At 36.7% G+C, this 15,248-nt stretch overlaps 1 protein-coding gene across 1 annotated transcript; it reads right to left on the bottom strand.

The window, feature by feature from the left end:
* Positions 1-5,153: 5,153 nt before the first annotated feature.
* LOC129576480 (phenoloxidase subunit 1-like) lies at positions 5,154-9,335 on the bottom strand. Its single transcript, XM_055461671.1, has 11 exons — positions 8,744-9,335; positions 8,215-8,661; positions 8,041-8,132; positions 7,818-7,931; positions 7,392-7,641; positions 7,210-7,332; positions 6,774-7,129; positions 6,546-6,691; positions 6,368-6,471; positions 5,764-5,895; positions 5,154-5,606 (listed from the first exon to the last, which is right to left on the bottom strand). The coding sequence occupies exons 1-11, from the start codon at positions 8,843-8,845 to the stop codon at positions 5,364-5,366; spliced, it is 2,109 nt and encodes a 702-aa protein (XP_055317646.1). The 5' UTR covers positions 8,846-9,335; the 3' UTR covers positions 5,154-5,363.
* Positions 9,336-15,248: the final 5,913 nt, after the last annotated feature.

Genomic DNA, 15,248 nt, shown 5'->3' with positions numbered 1-15,248 from the left:
ACCGAACAGTTGTCGTTTTTAAGCTCTAAAATCATTCACAAAACTCACAGCACAGATCAATAACTTACATACATCACGTCGACGTGTATCTCGGCTTCGTTGATTGTGGTTTGTTATCAATGTAAATGTAGCTCAGATCAGTTCAATTGATAAAACACGAGAGTTCACTTATAGTCGTATTGCTTTCATCGTTCAACAGTGAAAACAATCTTATCACGAGCAAACGATGTTTTTTTTTTGGAACAAATCATGTAAACAGTTGTTCTACACTGAATACTCAATATAACGTGATTGTGAACGACTTTTAATTTATCTTATTGGACTGTTTTATTGACGGCCAATTGGACGTTTTGTCGAGTGTATATGACAAATAGTTAGCACCACATTCAAAATCAAGTCTTGTTCAAAACTCGAATCAAATCCAATATTCAGACTAATAGCGCAATGAAGGGCTTAAGTAGTACTGATACTATTTATTAAACATCATTTCTCTCACCTTATAAACAAGTGTATTGAAACGTGTTTATATGTCAAAATACGCTATTTTATCGTTGGACAAAAACCCATTTCTGTTCTCATTTCATTAGTTTGCAATAAAAATGGAAATCATTGAAACAAGCGCATTGAATTCGCCAAGGCAAGCGTTTCGATATAGTGACACTGAATTTTGCATTCATATGCGAATTCACATGATTCACATAGATAAAAGAGTACTTGAGGCTAAGCATGGTTTCGATCATTTCTACTACAATTGAAACACTATAAATTAATGTTTTGATTGGTATTTTCGCTTCTACGAACGAAATGAAGAAAGAAAAAAAAACACCGAAGATCATAATCAAGTTTATCATGTGGAGCATCTGTGGAAAGTGCAATTTGCGAAACAATAAGCGGTGTGCAGTTTTTGTTTTACAGCGTCAATTGGCTGTAAGTCATATATGCGCGCGGTGCAAGTTGTCTGTTGCAAGAAAAAAACCACTTCGATGTGCATAGAGGATACACGGGGTTATGAATCGCACGAAATGATATGGAAAATAAATTGCGATCAGTGCATTTGGAGTCGTTAAAAAGAATGCACACGAAAAAAAGCCACCTAAAACGTAAGCCACACATCGAATGAACTTCAATTTGGCGAATGAACTGGAGGCAAGCAATCGAATGAAAGTAGAGCAATGCGCGCGCACATATTGCACGAGCAAACAAAGCACTGATATAATTAGAAGAAAAACAACAACCACAGCGCGAGAGAGAAAGAGAGAGAGAGAGAGAGAAAGAGAGAGAGAGAGAGAGAGAGAGAGAGAGAGAGAGAGAGAGAGAGAAGACAATGTGTAATAGATTAATCGAATTTCCCTTTGTACCCAAATCGAGAGTATGAAACGAGTGAGAGAGAGAGAGAGAGCGAGAGAAAAAAAAGAGGCATGGGCCCACAAAACATCAAAGAGCACACAATATTAAATTGCACATATTCGCATTTTGTCGTGATCGATTCAGAGCAATTTATTATGAAATGAGGGTGAATTATCTATCAATAAGTGCCAATATGAGAGCGAATTGCATATACACAGTACAATACCGATTCGCATGAACCGGCGGGTGCACGGTTCCGATACTGCACATATTTCGCTGTTTTTTGTTGTTGCTTCGTTTCTTTTCTTTCGAAAGTGCACTGTGTGTTCGCGAGATATGGATTACACTGAAAACGAAGAGAAGAAGAAGAAGAAAAACAAAATCGCAGAATCGCAACGATCATAAAAAAGCAAATGCTACAAATGGATTTTTGTGTGTGCCCAGCACTGAGGCTTTCACCTTTGCTGCATTGCGTCTATTGCTAGTGCACTGTGTGTATCTTCGTGAAGCTACACACAACTTAATGTGTGTGAGAATTTTGATGGGGCCGTGTGTACGCGCGCGCATGCTAAACACTGTGAGACAGAGTGACTGTAAGTAGCAGCAGAAGAGGAGAGAGAAAGACAAGGAGAACAAGAGAGCGAGAGCGAGATAGAGAGACAGAGCCGCAAACATCTTCCGAGGTCCAAATAACAAATAGTACGAAAATGTTGCGCAGAGCACAGTTTAAGGTTGCCGCCAACCATATATACTAACATACACCAAATAACCTGACACGATATATGCTCGCGCGCGGGAACCAACCGATTGAAATGTTTGAAGTGCATTCGCTAGGCTTTTTGTTGCTGTTTATTGTTGTTTTTGCTGTTATTATTATTGTGAAAGGCTAAGCATTGTCAGTATTGAAGGACCGATGGCAATGAGAAAGCAACTAGACAGAGACACACACATACACGAAACGACATACGGTAACGAAATAATATCATATAACATACCGTAACGTACGTGGATCATGGACACAAATTTAAATTTTAAAATACGAAGTCACTGGAACGAAAGAATTCTCTTTGTAAACCATCCACCGCATATCATTTTGGCAAACGAAAGCATATTGTTTTGCTTGCAACATTGTATGGTGGCTGCGCTTTTTCACACCTTACACCAAATATCGAACACATATTTCAACGTATACTAATTAAATCAATGCCCGAGAAACTCTTTTTTCTCTTCAAATTAATCGCTTTTGTATTCGCAGTTAACATGTGATTGACGAAAAAATTGATTTTTAATCTATTATAATGAATTAATTTAACTGTAAGAAATAATAAACTCGAAAAGATTTTCAGAATCACATTCAATTTTTTTCATAAAAAAATTTATTCAAAATTGTACGAGTGGAATTTTCGTCCCATTTTCCACAGAGAGAAAGCAACATCATCCTATTTATCATCCTTTTGAAACATTCGAGACATTTACATTAAATTATTGTATGTTTATGTTACGGCATTATCATTTTAATCGTTTGTGCCGGATGAATGTGTGCGCGCTCTGAACCTGTAGCCCATTTGAAAATATTAAGGTTATTACATGTTCAGAATTCATAAAGTGCTTGAAAGAAGTATTGCTAAGCGTGTAACACGTGCAATGCATATAATATATATATATATATATATACAAATATGTATGGGGATCGGTTGAGGTCTCTCTGGAATAGAAAAATAGTCAACGAGAGACAATCCACTAAAAATGCCACAAAGGCTAAACTATTCAAAAGCAAACGACAAAAGAAAATGAAATGCATCCAAACCCAATGAAATCACAATAAATTATATTATAAAACATTTATTAGCATGAATATGAGATGGTGATGTTGCTGCTGCTGCTGCTGCTGCTACTGAAGCAGATATGGAAGGCTGCGATCGCGAGCGCACGACATTGCAAAAATGTCTCCATGTGTCCGCGTTTAAAAATGCGTTAGACCCGATCGAAATGTACAATTTTCCGAAAAATGCCCCGGTCCCGCATCGTTTCGAAACGTGCAATTGCGATTTCGCGAGGACCCACTCCGCCATCCGTGCCACTCTATCACGGCAAATATATGTGGATAAGATTGTGGATTGTGCACCATACACGCTCATGAACGATGGTGCACAAATTGCATTTAAAACTCTTGTTTTCTCTGCTCTGGTATCGATGTCGCGTCGACGGGTTTTTCATGTCATATTGTGACTGGCTTTTGCTTCTGCATTTGCTTCTGAATTTGTTGTGAGTAGCTCTTTTTTCGTGTGCCGCGCGTTTCGAGTGCACTCGCTTCTCGGTTATTTTTTTTTCTCTGTTGTTTTGGCTCTCCTCTCCTCATTGCTGTTGTTTAACCGTTCGTTCGCTGGTTGGTTGGTTGGTTCGTTTGTTTGTTTGTTGTCTTTTAATTTATTGAATTATGTGATCGTGCGAGCGCGTCTGGGCGATTACATTATCCACATTTTGAACCATGCAATTCAGTACAATGAAAGTTGATATACATTAAAATACACTGTGTGCTGCTAATCTCTTATTGTTCATGCGCCCGATACCCGCACATCAAGCCAGAACCAACCAAACAAACAAACAACCATGTGCACGAATCATCTGTACTCATTGCCGTTTGTTCTGTGTTCGTCGCGTCGTCGTCGTCGTCGTTCTCATATCAGTTTCAAAAATAAAAAATAAACCCATTCCACACGAAGAGAAGAAAAAAACATAAAACAACAAGACGCGGTCTGCGCACTGTTTTTTTTCTCATTGCGAGCACATCGTATCTATTGCTTCGTTTAAAAAAAAATCGTTCAGTCACTACACACTGCCTCATTTGCCACATGAGCCTTGAATCAAATTGCACGTGAAATAAAAATGCAATTGCAAACGAATCCAACGCACGACGATTAATTCATCGACGATTGATGGATTATATGAAAAACGATGAAATTTCGTAATGCACAAATTCTCATAGATGAATAGTCTTTTCATGCTATTTTTCCTTGGATTATTGTCAAATTTAATTCATCAAACATCGAAAATCTCGAAAAGTTGTTCCATTTCATAGTTTCATGGTCATATTTTGTATATCATCCATCTACGAAATACAAGTTTCCATACAATAATTATAATAATTCAGTAATTTAAATGAATCTTCTTCTTCATCTTCCTGGCCATGAGTTTGCTCATTGGAAACAAAACCCAGAGAAAAAGGGAGAAATAGACAGACGCACACACACAACGTCCATAAACATTTTAACAGCATTCTTAGCACTCAACAGTGATATGAATAAACATCCATAAAAATTTATCGCATTTGACAGTTGACATTATGCGACACGCATAAAAAATATTAACCGTACTTTGTATAATGAACTTTTTGGAGCATGGACCAAATTGGGAAATTTATACAATCTAAATGGGGCGAATAGTCATAAGCCAATTGCATCAGATTAGACTAAAAAGAATTCGTTCGCTGATCGCGGCCGTATTGTCGTAAAAATCCTAAATGGCAAAAGTTTCGTTAATCGTTTTTGGGTTGAAAAGAGTTTGGAACAATATAAAGAAAAAGAAGAATTCCGTATCAATGTAATCTGATAAGATGTATGTTATTATGGAGCTAAAGAATGACGTATCGAATGAATGAGCGATGAACGATGAACAAAAAGCCATTTGCATTTCAATAGAATGCGTAATTAAATTAGCTTGTCGCTTTGGTCATCTTGTTGATATACCCAATAACGGTGCGTATTAGCAATGATGACAACAACAATTCGGATGTGATATTCTTTCTCTTTTGCTGATATTCCATTTATTTGGAAAATATTATTGCCATAAATTTTAGTAAACATAAATACATACAATACGAACACTTAATGCTTAAGTTCTTTTTTTTGCTAGGAAATGAAAGTGAGAGAATGATTGAAATAGAATGGTGCCATTGTTGTTATTTTTATCTCTCTATCTCTCTCTCTATTTCTCTATTCCTTTCTTCTTTCTTTCTCTCAAAGTTTCACTGTTTTGTTATCGCCGCCTTGCGCCTTATTTTCATTGAGATGACGTATGGTGATTTGTTTTGCAATCATATTGTTGAAGTAAGACACAAAGTCATCAACAGTCGTCACGCCATCGGCAGCTGGACGATCGAATGGAAAACCAAGTGGGCGACGATCGGGATATTTTCGATTTCGTAGACCACACATTATGTAATTATCGTTACAAACACCATTTGAAGGTTCTTGATCAACCTGCGAACGACAAAACAAAAAAAAAATCGAATTTAACAACGGCAGCAAATTGAATCGAGTTTTTTCTTCAATTTCCAATGGTAATCAGTTTCCATTCCAAAAAAAGTATCGCATTCCATTCAAAAAACAATGTTATTGATAAACACGTCGAGATTACCTTATCAAACTTGTAATCGGAAATCATTGCAAAAATCCGATAAGGATACCCGTCTTCCGGTCCTTTGGGCAATAGCATGTGCTGTGGCCAACCGCACATGCAAATGGTTTGAACGTCTTCTGGTTGGTCTGACTGATAAAGTTCAAAGAAAAACGGCTTGATCAAACTCGTGCAATTTTTTTTCCCCATTTTGTTATTCTAATTAGTTCGTTTATGGTACGACATAAATGTTCATCTAATCCGACTTAGTGTTAACAAAAATATTTTAAGCGCGACACGATGGAAGTCGTACACATTAAAATTGACACAATAACTCGATCGAAATCTCTTGGTAATCCCTCTTTGGAAAAGAAGCCATACTATAAGTAAATACCACACCACACCACACCATACACACATAAAACCGATCCGATTTATTTGTACGTGTTCTATTTTTGCCCATTTTTTTCTGTTTATCTTAATCGCCGTGTGAACTAAATCTGTTTCGTTCGATTTATCGTTTACATAATAATATTGATCCCATTCATTATAATGTATTGATGACAGCTCAATTTAAATATAGTTTATTCACAAAAATCAAACAATAACAATAACAATAACAAACCAAAAAAACGTTTTCGTCACGTTGCATGGGAAACGTTCGATCATATGGAATTGTCACCGATGAATCGATTGACTTTCGCATCAATTTGCTCGTTCCCGGTGGAACTGCGCGGAAAGAAACAGAATTTGTTTTTTTTTTTTTTTTGCAACCAAAATGTGAATGTTTTGTTGAATCTTACATGTGGCTTGGAATCGATCGATTTCCATCGCTAGTTTTCGACTTCCTGCAAACAGCAACGGATCACCTTTGTCACTTTTTATCGGAAGTAAGTAGATTCGAACGGTTCCATCGACAGGCGCCGAGTTTCCATTCTCAACTTCAAACCTGCATCAAAGAATATTTCATTTTTTCACCTTTTCATGGATGTGAAATGCTTTATTTTATTTTTTTTTAGGCTGCAACTTACAGGTATGAAAAGTGTTGATAGTTCAAGTGCGTGAAGGTGACGAGAATGGGTTCGGACCGATGAAAATTTAAGCCATTTTGTAAGTTGACCGTGCTCTTCTGCCAAAATGTGATCAACTGTTCGGTCGATTGATTCGATCCATCCAGAATGTTAAGTGATTTAATTGTGATGTCCTTGAATTGCAAATCGGCCTCTTGGTATGGCGGCAAGCGATCTTTCAATTTAGTAAAGAGCTGATCAACCATTTTGTGCCATCGAAAAAATAATGGATCGCGCATTGCAGTCGTCGTATCACCCATAACACCTGGTGGCTCTTTATGTTTTCCGTCCGGGTCGTGCATGGAGGATGTCATTACCTTGGGTCAAATTGGAATTTAACCACGTCATGAATTATGACTGAAAAATGTAATGAAACTTTGGCTCAATCAAAACTTACATGTCCGGAATTGTGGAGATTTCCATTATATCCGTAATTCTTCGATAAAGCATTCGCTTCGACCATATTCCCCAAAATATCAATGCCTCCATCGTTGATCAAGTCTATCCTATTCCCTTGTGACTATAGAAAAAAAAAACCAATTTGATACATGCTGCTTAAAACTAACAGTAAAAACTTACATCGAAACAAAATCCATTGTCAATAGCTTCATGAAATCGTTGGTACCATCGCTCTAAATCGGCTACTTTCAGATTTACACCGTTGCTATCGCTGTGCAGGTCCTGCATAAATCCCGGTGGACGCGGTGGAATGATAAAAGATGATGAAGCGGTTGTCATATTCGGAAAGTATCCTCCATTGATTTGTTTCTGGAAATTATCAAATGGCAAAACCATTGGAACTCCCAACGCCATTCGTGTGCAGTCATACCTATGGATTAATATTTTTTTCTCTTTATTTTCACATCGTATCGAATCACACAGAGAAACTGTTGGAATTTTTAAATTTTCGATCTATTGTGGTAAATATTTTTTTTCGCCAAATTCGACTACTTCAATTAGAACAATTGATTCAGTCAAACGATTCAAATGACAACGTAAAATTACCAGTTCAATAATTGATGATGCATATAATAGAAAAGTTCACCGCGTCGATCTTTGTCAAAGTATACTGGATTGGATGCATCAACTGGATAGACAACGTGCCAGTGCCAATGGTGACTATCAAAAGTAGAAGAAATCGGATTAGATGAACACTTATGTCGTACTAGGAATGAACTGATTAAAATAACAAAACGGAAAAAATTGCATTATGACGTTAACTTTTCACCTATTCACTCCAATATCTTCACGAAAGAATGCCAGCTTTTCCTCCACATTTGACACTGACATCGTGCCACGAAACGGAACTTCAATTGATGGCTTTAAACAAAAGACTCAACAAAAATTGTAGAAAAACCGAACAAAAAATTATGAAAAACCGTGAAAATTTTGAAATTGTTACCTCATCATCAGTATTGGCCTGTCGTCTGTTGCGCTTTGCCACAGCTGAACTGTGTTGTTTCTCGCGTACTTCGACCAAGGTACTTTTTTTGAAGAATCGATGTGGCGCAATTTCAAATAATTGTGGCAATTCAATGTTATCAGTGTCATAACGATGCGTTAGCACAACAAAATATGCATAAATGAATAATTGCGAATTGACTTGATCACGACAGTACAATGCGAGCGATATGAGTTCATCCAAATCTTTGGCCGAATCAAAAATTTTCATCAATGCTTTTGCATATGTCATATGCTGTGGAATGAATGTGGAGAAATTGGCATTTTTCTCGAAAGTTTTCAAAAATTCCAAATTCGGATACACAATTGGTTTGACCGGCAATTTGTGAACGTTCTCATCGTTAAACCGTTCAAGTATATCAACACCGAGGTCTTTATACCTTGGAGGCTGAAAAAACAATTAAAATCAAGGGAAAAAAAACATTACTTCTTGTTGTGAATGTGTGATGTATGCGTTTTGAATTGGATACCAAATGATCGGCTGGAATATCAAATCGGCAATTCATTTTTTGCATAAATGACGGCTCTCCTGGTCGACATAATGGCAATGTTGCTTTGTGTGTGATTGGCATTTGGTTTACGGTTTTTAAACTCTCTCTCTCTCTCTCTCTCTCTCTCTCTCTCTCTCTCTCTCTCTTTCTCTTTTAAATCCAAACAATACTTGAATCTCTGTTATAAAAAACGCTTACACTTCGCGAAACTACTTGCGAATTTCAATTATACACTCGTATGGACTTGTTTGAAATGGGAATTCCCTCTGAGATGAACTGATTCGTTGTCGTCGTTATGTTTGAACAGCGCAAAATTGGATGTCGGCCGAGCTTATTTATAGTCGCGAACGAAAAAAATTTGCACAAATCGACGTTTTTATGTGACAATTATGTTCCGTTGACCAAACCGAACGGAAGGCGGGCGGCTTGCCGTGTTCGATTTTGTTTTTGTGCCGAGTGTGAGATTTTATACAAAACCGCAACTGCATCAGCAGCAACAGCATCACCACCACATTTGCATATTCTCACTGTTATTATTTTTAATGATGATGATTTTCTGCCTTTTATCCGGCTAAAATGCAAATATTTTATCAGATCAGACCAAACAATTTTCTCTTCCTCTTACAACAACAACAAAACACAACGCCTTATCGCAACATAATATATACGCGCTGCATGATGAGCGCGCGCTCGCACATTCACACTTACACTCTACGTGCATCTTATTGCTTAATTTTTTGCTGGATACTTTTTTGCCCATATACAAAATATACATAATTATTTTGTCAATATATTATTATCGAATATGATTTATCTGAACTGGTGAAGGCAACGCGCGTAGATTTGCCTTTACTCTCTTCATCTCTTTTATTTCGCTCGCTCTCTCGATGGCGTTCTCACATTTAGCCCGTACATACATTGTTTGCATTGAAGAAGTGCAGTGTGCATGAGTTACCACACGGCTGGAGCACACACGCGCTGTATTTGTGTGTGTATGTGCACTCGCTGGTCGAGCGATTAGCACCAGGCATACGTCAGTGATATGAATTACAACCACAAGAATCAGCGCAACATGCGCTAACGAGCGATAATATGAACATCATTGAATTATATGACGGGAATTATGCACAATTGAAATTGTAATTATGTATATTTAAGTGAATAGATAAGGAATATACGTATACTGTACAGTGTACTGTACATTCTCACAATGCTGAGTGTTATGTGTGTAACCACACTACCGGCTAATCATTTCTACATTTGCGGCGTTATACATTTTAATTTTATTCATCCAAAGTGCTTAGATTGTAATTAATAAGTGCTACTTTGTTGAAAGCCACAAAACGGAAATTTGTTGCAATTCGTTTGGTTCACACTTCCATCACTTCGCACTACAATCGAGTGAATCCCCTTTTTTCGCAATCAATTAACGTATTTCATTTAAGTGAAGCTAAACTGAAAGGAATTTAAGCGTTTCATGTCATTTGTAGCTCAATCACTGCTCTACTGCATGATATGCTGTGTATAATACATACACTGTATATCAATCAGGGCATTACCTAATCCACCTTTTTGTTGCTCATCAATCGAACATTGTTGCTCCCCATTTGTCAACGATGCGTTATAATTTTAAGCGGATTAAAGCAATGATCGGAAGAGGAACAAAATGTACCTATATTTAGAATCGAACTCACATTCCACAAGGTAAATACGTGCGCTCGCGATGCATTTCAAATGAAAAATCCAAAGTGATAAGCGAACAATTGTTTGAATTTATTGAATCCATTCAAATGAAGCCGACTGGACAATGGACATTCATCTTTTTCTGCTCGGATCAAAAGCAAACGTATGCGACTTATCACTCAATTTATATGAGATATAATTTATATGGGGATTTTGATGATTGGTTCACGACTTGTGTCCGTACAATTTGAAAGATCACTAATTCGTTAGGGAATTTCCGAAAAGCGAAGAAAACCAACAGTCCGAACATACAAAAAGCGACCCAAACTCAGGCGATAAATGAAGAGAGGAAGACAAAAAAGACGAACAGCATGTGCACATTGACATCTTCGTGTCACATTCTCAATGCAAACGCGGCCTCCATTGTCACCAATATAAATTCAAATACAACCGAAAAAATGTGTTACATTTGTTTTGTTGCTTTTGTTAAATGTTAATGCGAAAAGATAAATTGACGAGCTCAGAACCGGCGTTTAACTTACTTATCATCTCATTTTCTGTCTCAGTTGGATGTTTTTTCCCACTTCGCTTTCCAATAAAAAAATATACTTCGCTTCATAGTTCTGAATGATTTCTATCCTTCTACGCTGTCTTTCTCTCTCTAACCTTCTTGCACTTTGCTTCTATCTCTATACTCTTCTCTCTTCTTCCTCACTCTTTTCCTCTCCATCTTTCTCTCTGTCTCTCTGTCTCTCTGTCTCTCTGTCTCTCTCGCTCTTCCTCTCTTCAGAACGTGATGATCGATTGGAATTTTTAGCGTTGGCAGAAAAACCAAAAGGATAAACAACAAAATATGGGCCTGAATAAAATTATCAAGTTCAATGGTGTCCGCTTTCAATGCGTCAATAAAAAAAACAACGACAACAACACCAACAGCTCAACTTTATATTCCATATTTATAACGCACGGTGAAAATGAAGCAAGTCAAATGTTTTGCTGTCAAAAAGAGCGCGCGAGAAAATCACTTGAACTCAGCACGGAATGTGTATGCATTCACATTATGGCCAATCGGCGAACCAAAACGAATTTGGAAAATGTAATTTGATACTTTTGAAAATGAGATGAAAAAAACGAAGAAACATATCAAACGCACGGTGTATCACATATCCACACACCGGTCTATTCCAAATATGGTTACGATTTTATATTGTGCTCGCAATCAATTTTATGAAGCGATATGCTAAGTAAATTATCGAAGATGATACTCCATTCGCACTCTCTTCAATTTATTAACTCCACTCAACGAACATTCATTCGAAATTGAAACAAATTTTTTCTATTGATTTTCTCATTTGTCTACAACTCGTAAACTAAATGAAGGAAAAAAAGCGAAATGTGCATCAACAGAAAATGAAAGCCAAAATGCATCATCCAACAAGTGGTCGTACCCGTTTTTGTGTGAATGTAATTGACAATAAGTTTTGCATATTTGCAAAGCAAATGCTTTTCGAATTTTTTCCATACCTATTATTTGAATGTAAGATGTGAAAAGTTCGAGATTTTCAGAGAAAAAACTCAGTTTACATTCACTTACAGAATGTAAGAAATTACTTTTACCTTCAATTGTGTCAAAATATTTTCAACTTGATTTTCATTTTTCAAACACGTTTCAACTTAAAATTTACATCATAATTTTGGTTGCATCTGTTCGATAAAACACCATTCGAACATGTGTCGCTATCTTAATCTCGGTAGTTATTAATGGCAAAATATTTGTTATTTCATTTAAAAGCCATAAAATTTGTCCAATCAAATTCAAGCCGATTTGTACAACAAGTGATGCTTTTCGGTTTTAAATGCGAATTAGTTTTTCTCCATCGTCTTGTTTGTACGTTTGAAAATTTGCATATGACTTGCATGACAAATCCAATTGAATTAGCTGTACGGTTATCGCCATTCAAAATCGATAAGATGCAACGATTGAATGCGATCATTACTGTGGAACATTTCAATTTGTAGACGGTAATTGTGTTGAAAAATCTCAATGTTTGTTGATACAAATTGATTTAATATCACCAAACATACGAATATACGCGCTACATGCAACGTCCACTCGAAATGTGCAAATCTTGTGCGCTGTCTCACTCTCCTGTTTACGGCTAGAATGCCTGTGTGCATGCCGGTTGGCGCAGTCCAGCGATCTAGCCGAAGGCAAACACGGTACCCTCACTTTGCATACTCTCAGGTCTCACTCTCTCTCTCTCTCTGCGCTTGTCACAATTCGCGTAAAACAAACGGTGCAACATATAATGAAACTAAAACGAGTCTGTGAATGAAATAAAAGAAAATGCACTCATCGTCTATCCACAGAACGACGCACCGAATATACCAAAACCGTATGTATTTGTCTGTGGAGCCGGGCTAAATGAATTTTCTCGGTTCTGTGGTGGTGTGAATGATACAAATATCTTAATTAAAATGGCAAATGCTTTAAGCGATGCAGTATTTGTTTTATGGCCTGCTTGCACATACAAGCATACGTGCATATGATTAATGTTGCATTTCGTTTTCAGTTTGAGGCTGGTGAGCAATAAAATGGTAATTTGATCAAACATATCGATTCGATGTACGCAGATTTTTCTGCTTTTGATACATAATTAATATTATTGAGATGGTGCTGTGTGTGTTTGTGTTGAATGAAAATGGACGCAGCTAATCGTTCAAAAGCGATTCTGTCGTCATTCGAACTGCTTTATTCTACAGACACACACATTGGCTTTGTTCGAGAATGACACATTCAAAATGTTGTCCTTTTGTTCAGCAATTTTCAACACAATTAACATGAATAATAACGTCTGGCTGGAAGGTGGAAGTGTTTGTGTGGTCGCGGGGCATTGTAAATGCCATTCTGAGCCAACAACAATAACAACAACAACATCAACGATGACAAAAGGTGTCGAGTAAATTATTCAAAAAATACCTTGAGTTTTCTTCAAGTTTCACTGATTTTTATCTATTATATCGAATATAATGTTCATTGATTGATTCTTCTTTATAGCGATGACAATCCATCGAGCCGAAATTGAGCGGACTTACGCCCCAAAACCAATAATCGCACCATAGAAAGTTTGTTCAATTTTGTCGAAACGATTTCGTGATCGTGAAGAGTCAATGGGCGAAAAACCCATTTCGAAGATTAAAAGAAAACATTTTTTATCGCGTTGTGTTGCGCGATGCTTCAAATTTTTATGTGCCAATCATCAATTTCTCACACATCATTTGAATATTCTTCAACCACTCCATGGAAGTATTCTATTCGATCCGATTTTATGGCCAGCGCTCTCTTTCTCTCTCTCTCTCTCTCTCTCTCTCTGATTTATGCATTTTTGATTAAAAATCATAGGTTTTTTCTTAACTTCTTAGAATTATTAATTCAACAAATACACGGTGTGTTCTGAATTTCATATTTAAATTTGTCATATTCGGTGCGTATCAACGGTCATCTGTATTTTTCTCAATTTTTTTTCTGCTTCGTTGCCGTTGGATTTGTTTTTTTTCTTCTCTTCTCTAGCGCGGTAAAAATACGGTAAAAACTCATTTCCAATTAATAAAATGCTCATATTGGCCATATCTAATGCGATATTTTGTTGACGAAGAGATCATATTAGCAAATGTGGACATATTGCGGTGTTTTTTTTTCTACTTCGGATTTATCTCACTAATAGGAGGCTGTTATTAAGAGCATTGACCAAATATGTTTTTGGAGATGAAGAGGAAAAATAAACTAGCTGATACCTCATGAACATATCAGAAAGCAAGGCAAAAAAAAAACTCATCAACCAAATGTCGATCTTTCAAAATGGATTCATTAGGCTAAGAAGTTGCTTTTAATTCTCATTTGACATGTCTTTTTTTAAAATTGCTCATATCGTTCGGATTGGCTTTTTATCAGTGAGTTGCAAGAAGCAGGCTTAGTCATGGGGCATGGTGAAAAAGCAATCATGAGAGAGTGAGAGAGAAGGAGAGAGCAATCGACCTGGTAAAAAAGTCAAACATAATTGGAAAAATCACATTCATATTAATATATGCAATAAATAACTGGCAAACATTGAGTTAAAATCCGCTCCGCGTTTTAATACCGTAAAATCCATTTGGTGAAATATATCAACGGAAAGGGACACACAACGAAATGTTCAAGCGAATGAAAATGCTTATAACAAAACAGATGGATCGTATGTGTCTAATTCCCTCATGGTAAATTACCAAATCATTAATATTAGAAAAATTAAAAGTGTTTCATAGCTCTTTCTCGAAAGAGAACATGAGAGAAAAAAAATGTGTCGCCTTGCTATGTGTCTCCTTTGGCTGAATTTTCTGCATTGTTGTTTTTTTTTCTTATATTGTGGTTTTCGCGTTTCTCGCTCTAATCTGTTGATTAAGCGATGGAATTGATCAGACGCAGCAACAATCACCGCCAACATTGTTATAATATGACATTTGGCCAATGCTTCAAATGGTGAATAATCTGACAAAATCGATCGCATTCATTAAACTACGGAGGAAAAGAAGAAGAAAAAAATCTTTGAATATTTGTTGCCAGTTTTCTTCTCATCTCCTCGTTGGCCGGTTGTTAAATTTAGAAATGATTTTGTCACTCGAACATTTCACAAAGAAAGAGAGAAATAGCCAAATATTTGCCTTATTTTGGGATTTTAGCAGTTAGTCATAGATTTGCGTTGAATTTTTATTCCACATATCATTTCTCTCTCTCTCTCTCTCTCTCTCTCTCTCTCTCTCTCTC

This window comes from Sitodiplosis mosellana, unplaced genomic scaffold, assembly GCF_009176505.1.
Source record: "Sitodiplosis mosellana isolate CC-2019 unplaced genomic scaffold, AAFC_SMos_1.0 Smas_scaffold_6191, whole genome shotgun sequence".
Lineage (NCBI taxonomy): Eukaryota > Metazoa > Arthropoda > Insecta > Diptera > Cecidomyiidae > Sitodiplosis > Sitodiplosis mosellana.
Note: the sequence above shows the minus strand (reverse complement) of the source record. Positions and strands in the feature narration are given on the sequence as shown.

What these genes read in the sequence shown, in the direction of transcription:
- LOC129576480 (XM_055461671.1), bottom strand. Translation starts at nt 8,845, where the DNA reads ATGCCAATCACACACAAAGCAACATTGCCATTATGTCGACCAGGAGAG. An exon ending in AGGCCAATACTGATGATGAG is followed by an intron (nt 8,133 to 8,214) that starts GTAACAATTTCA and finishes TTTTGTTTAAAG; the next exon opens with CCATCAATTGAAGTTCCGTT. An exon ending in TATCAACACTTTTCATACCT is followed by an intron (nt 6,692 to 6,773) that starts GTAAGTTGCAGC and finishes TCTTTGATGCAG; the next exon opens with GTTTGAAGTTGAGAATGGAA.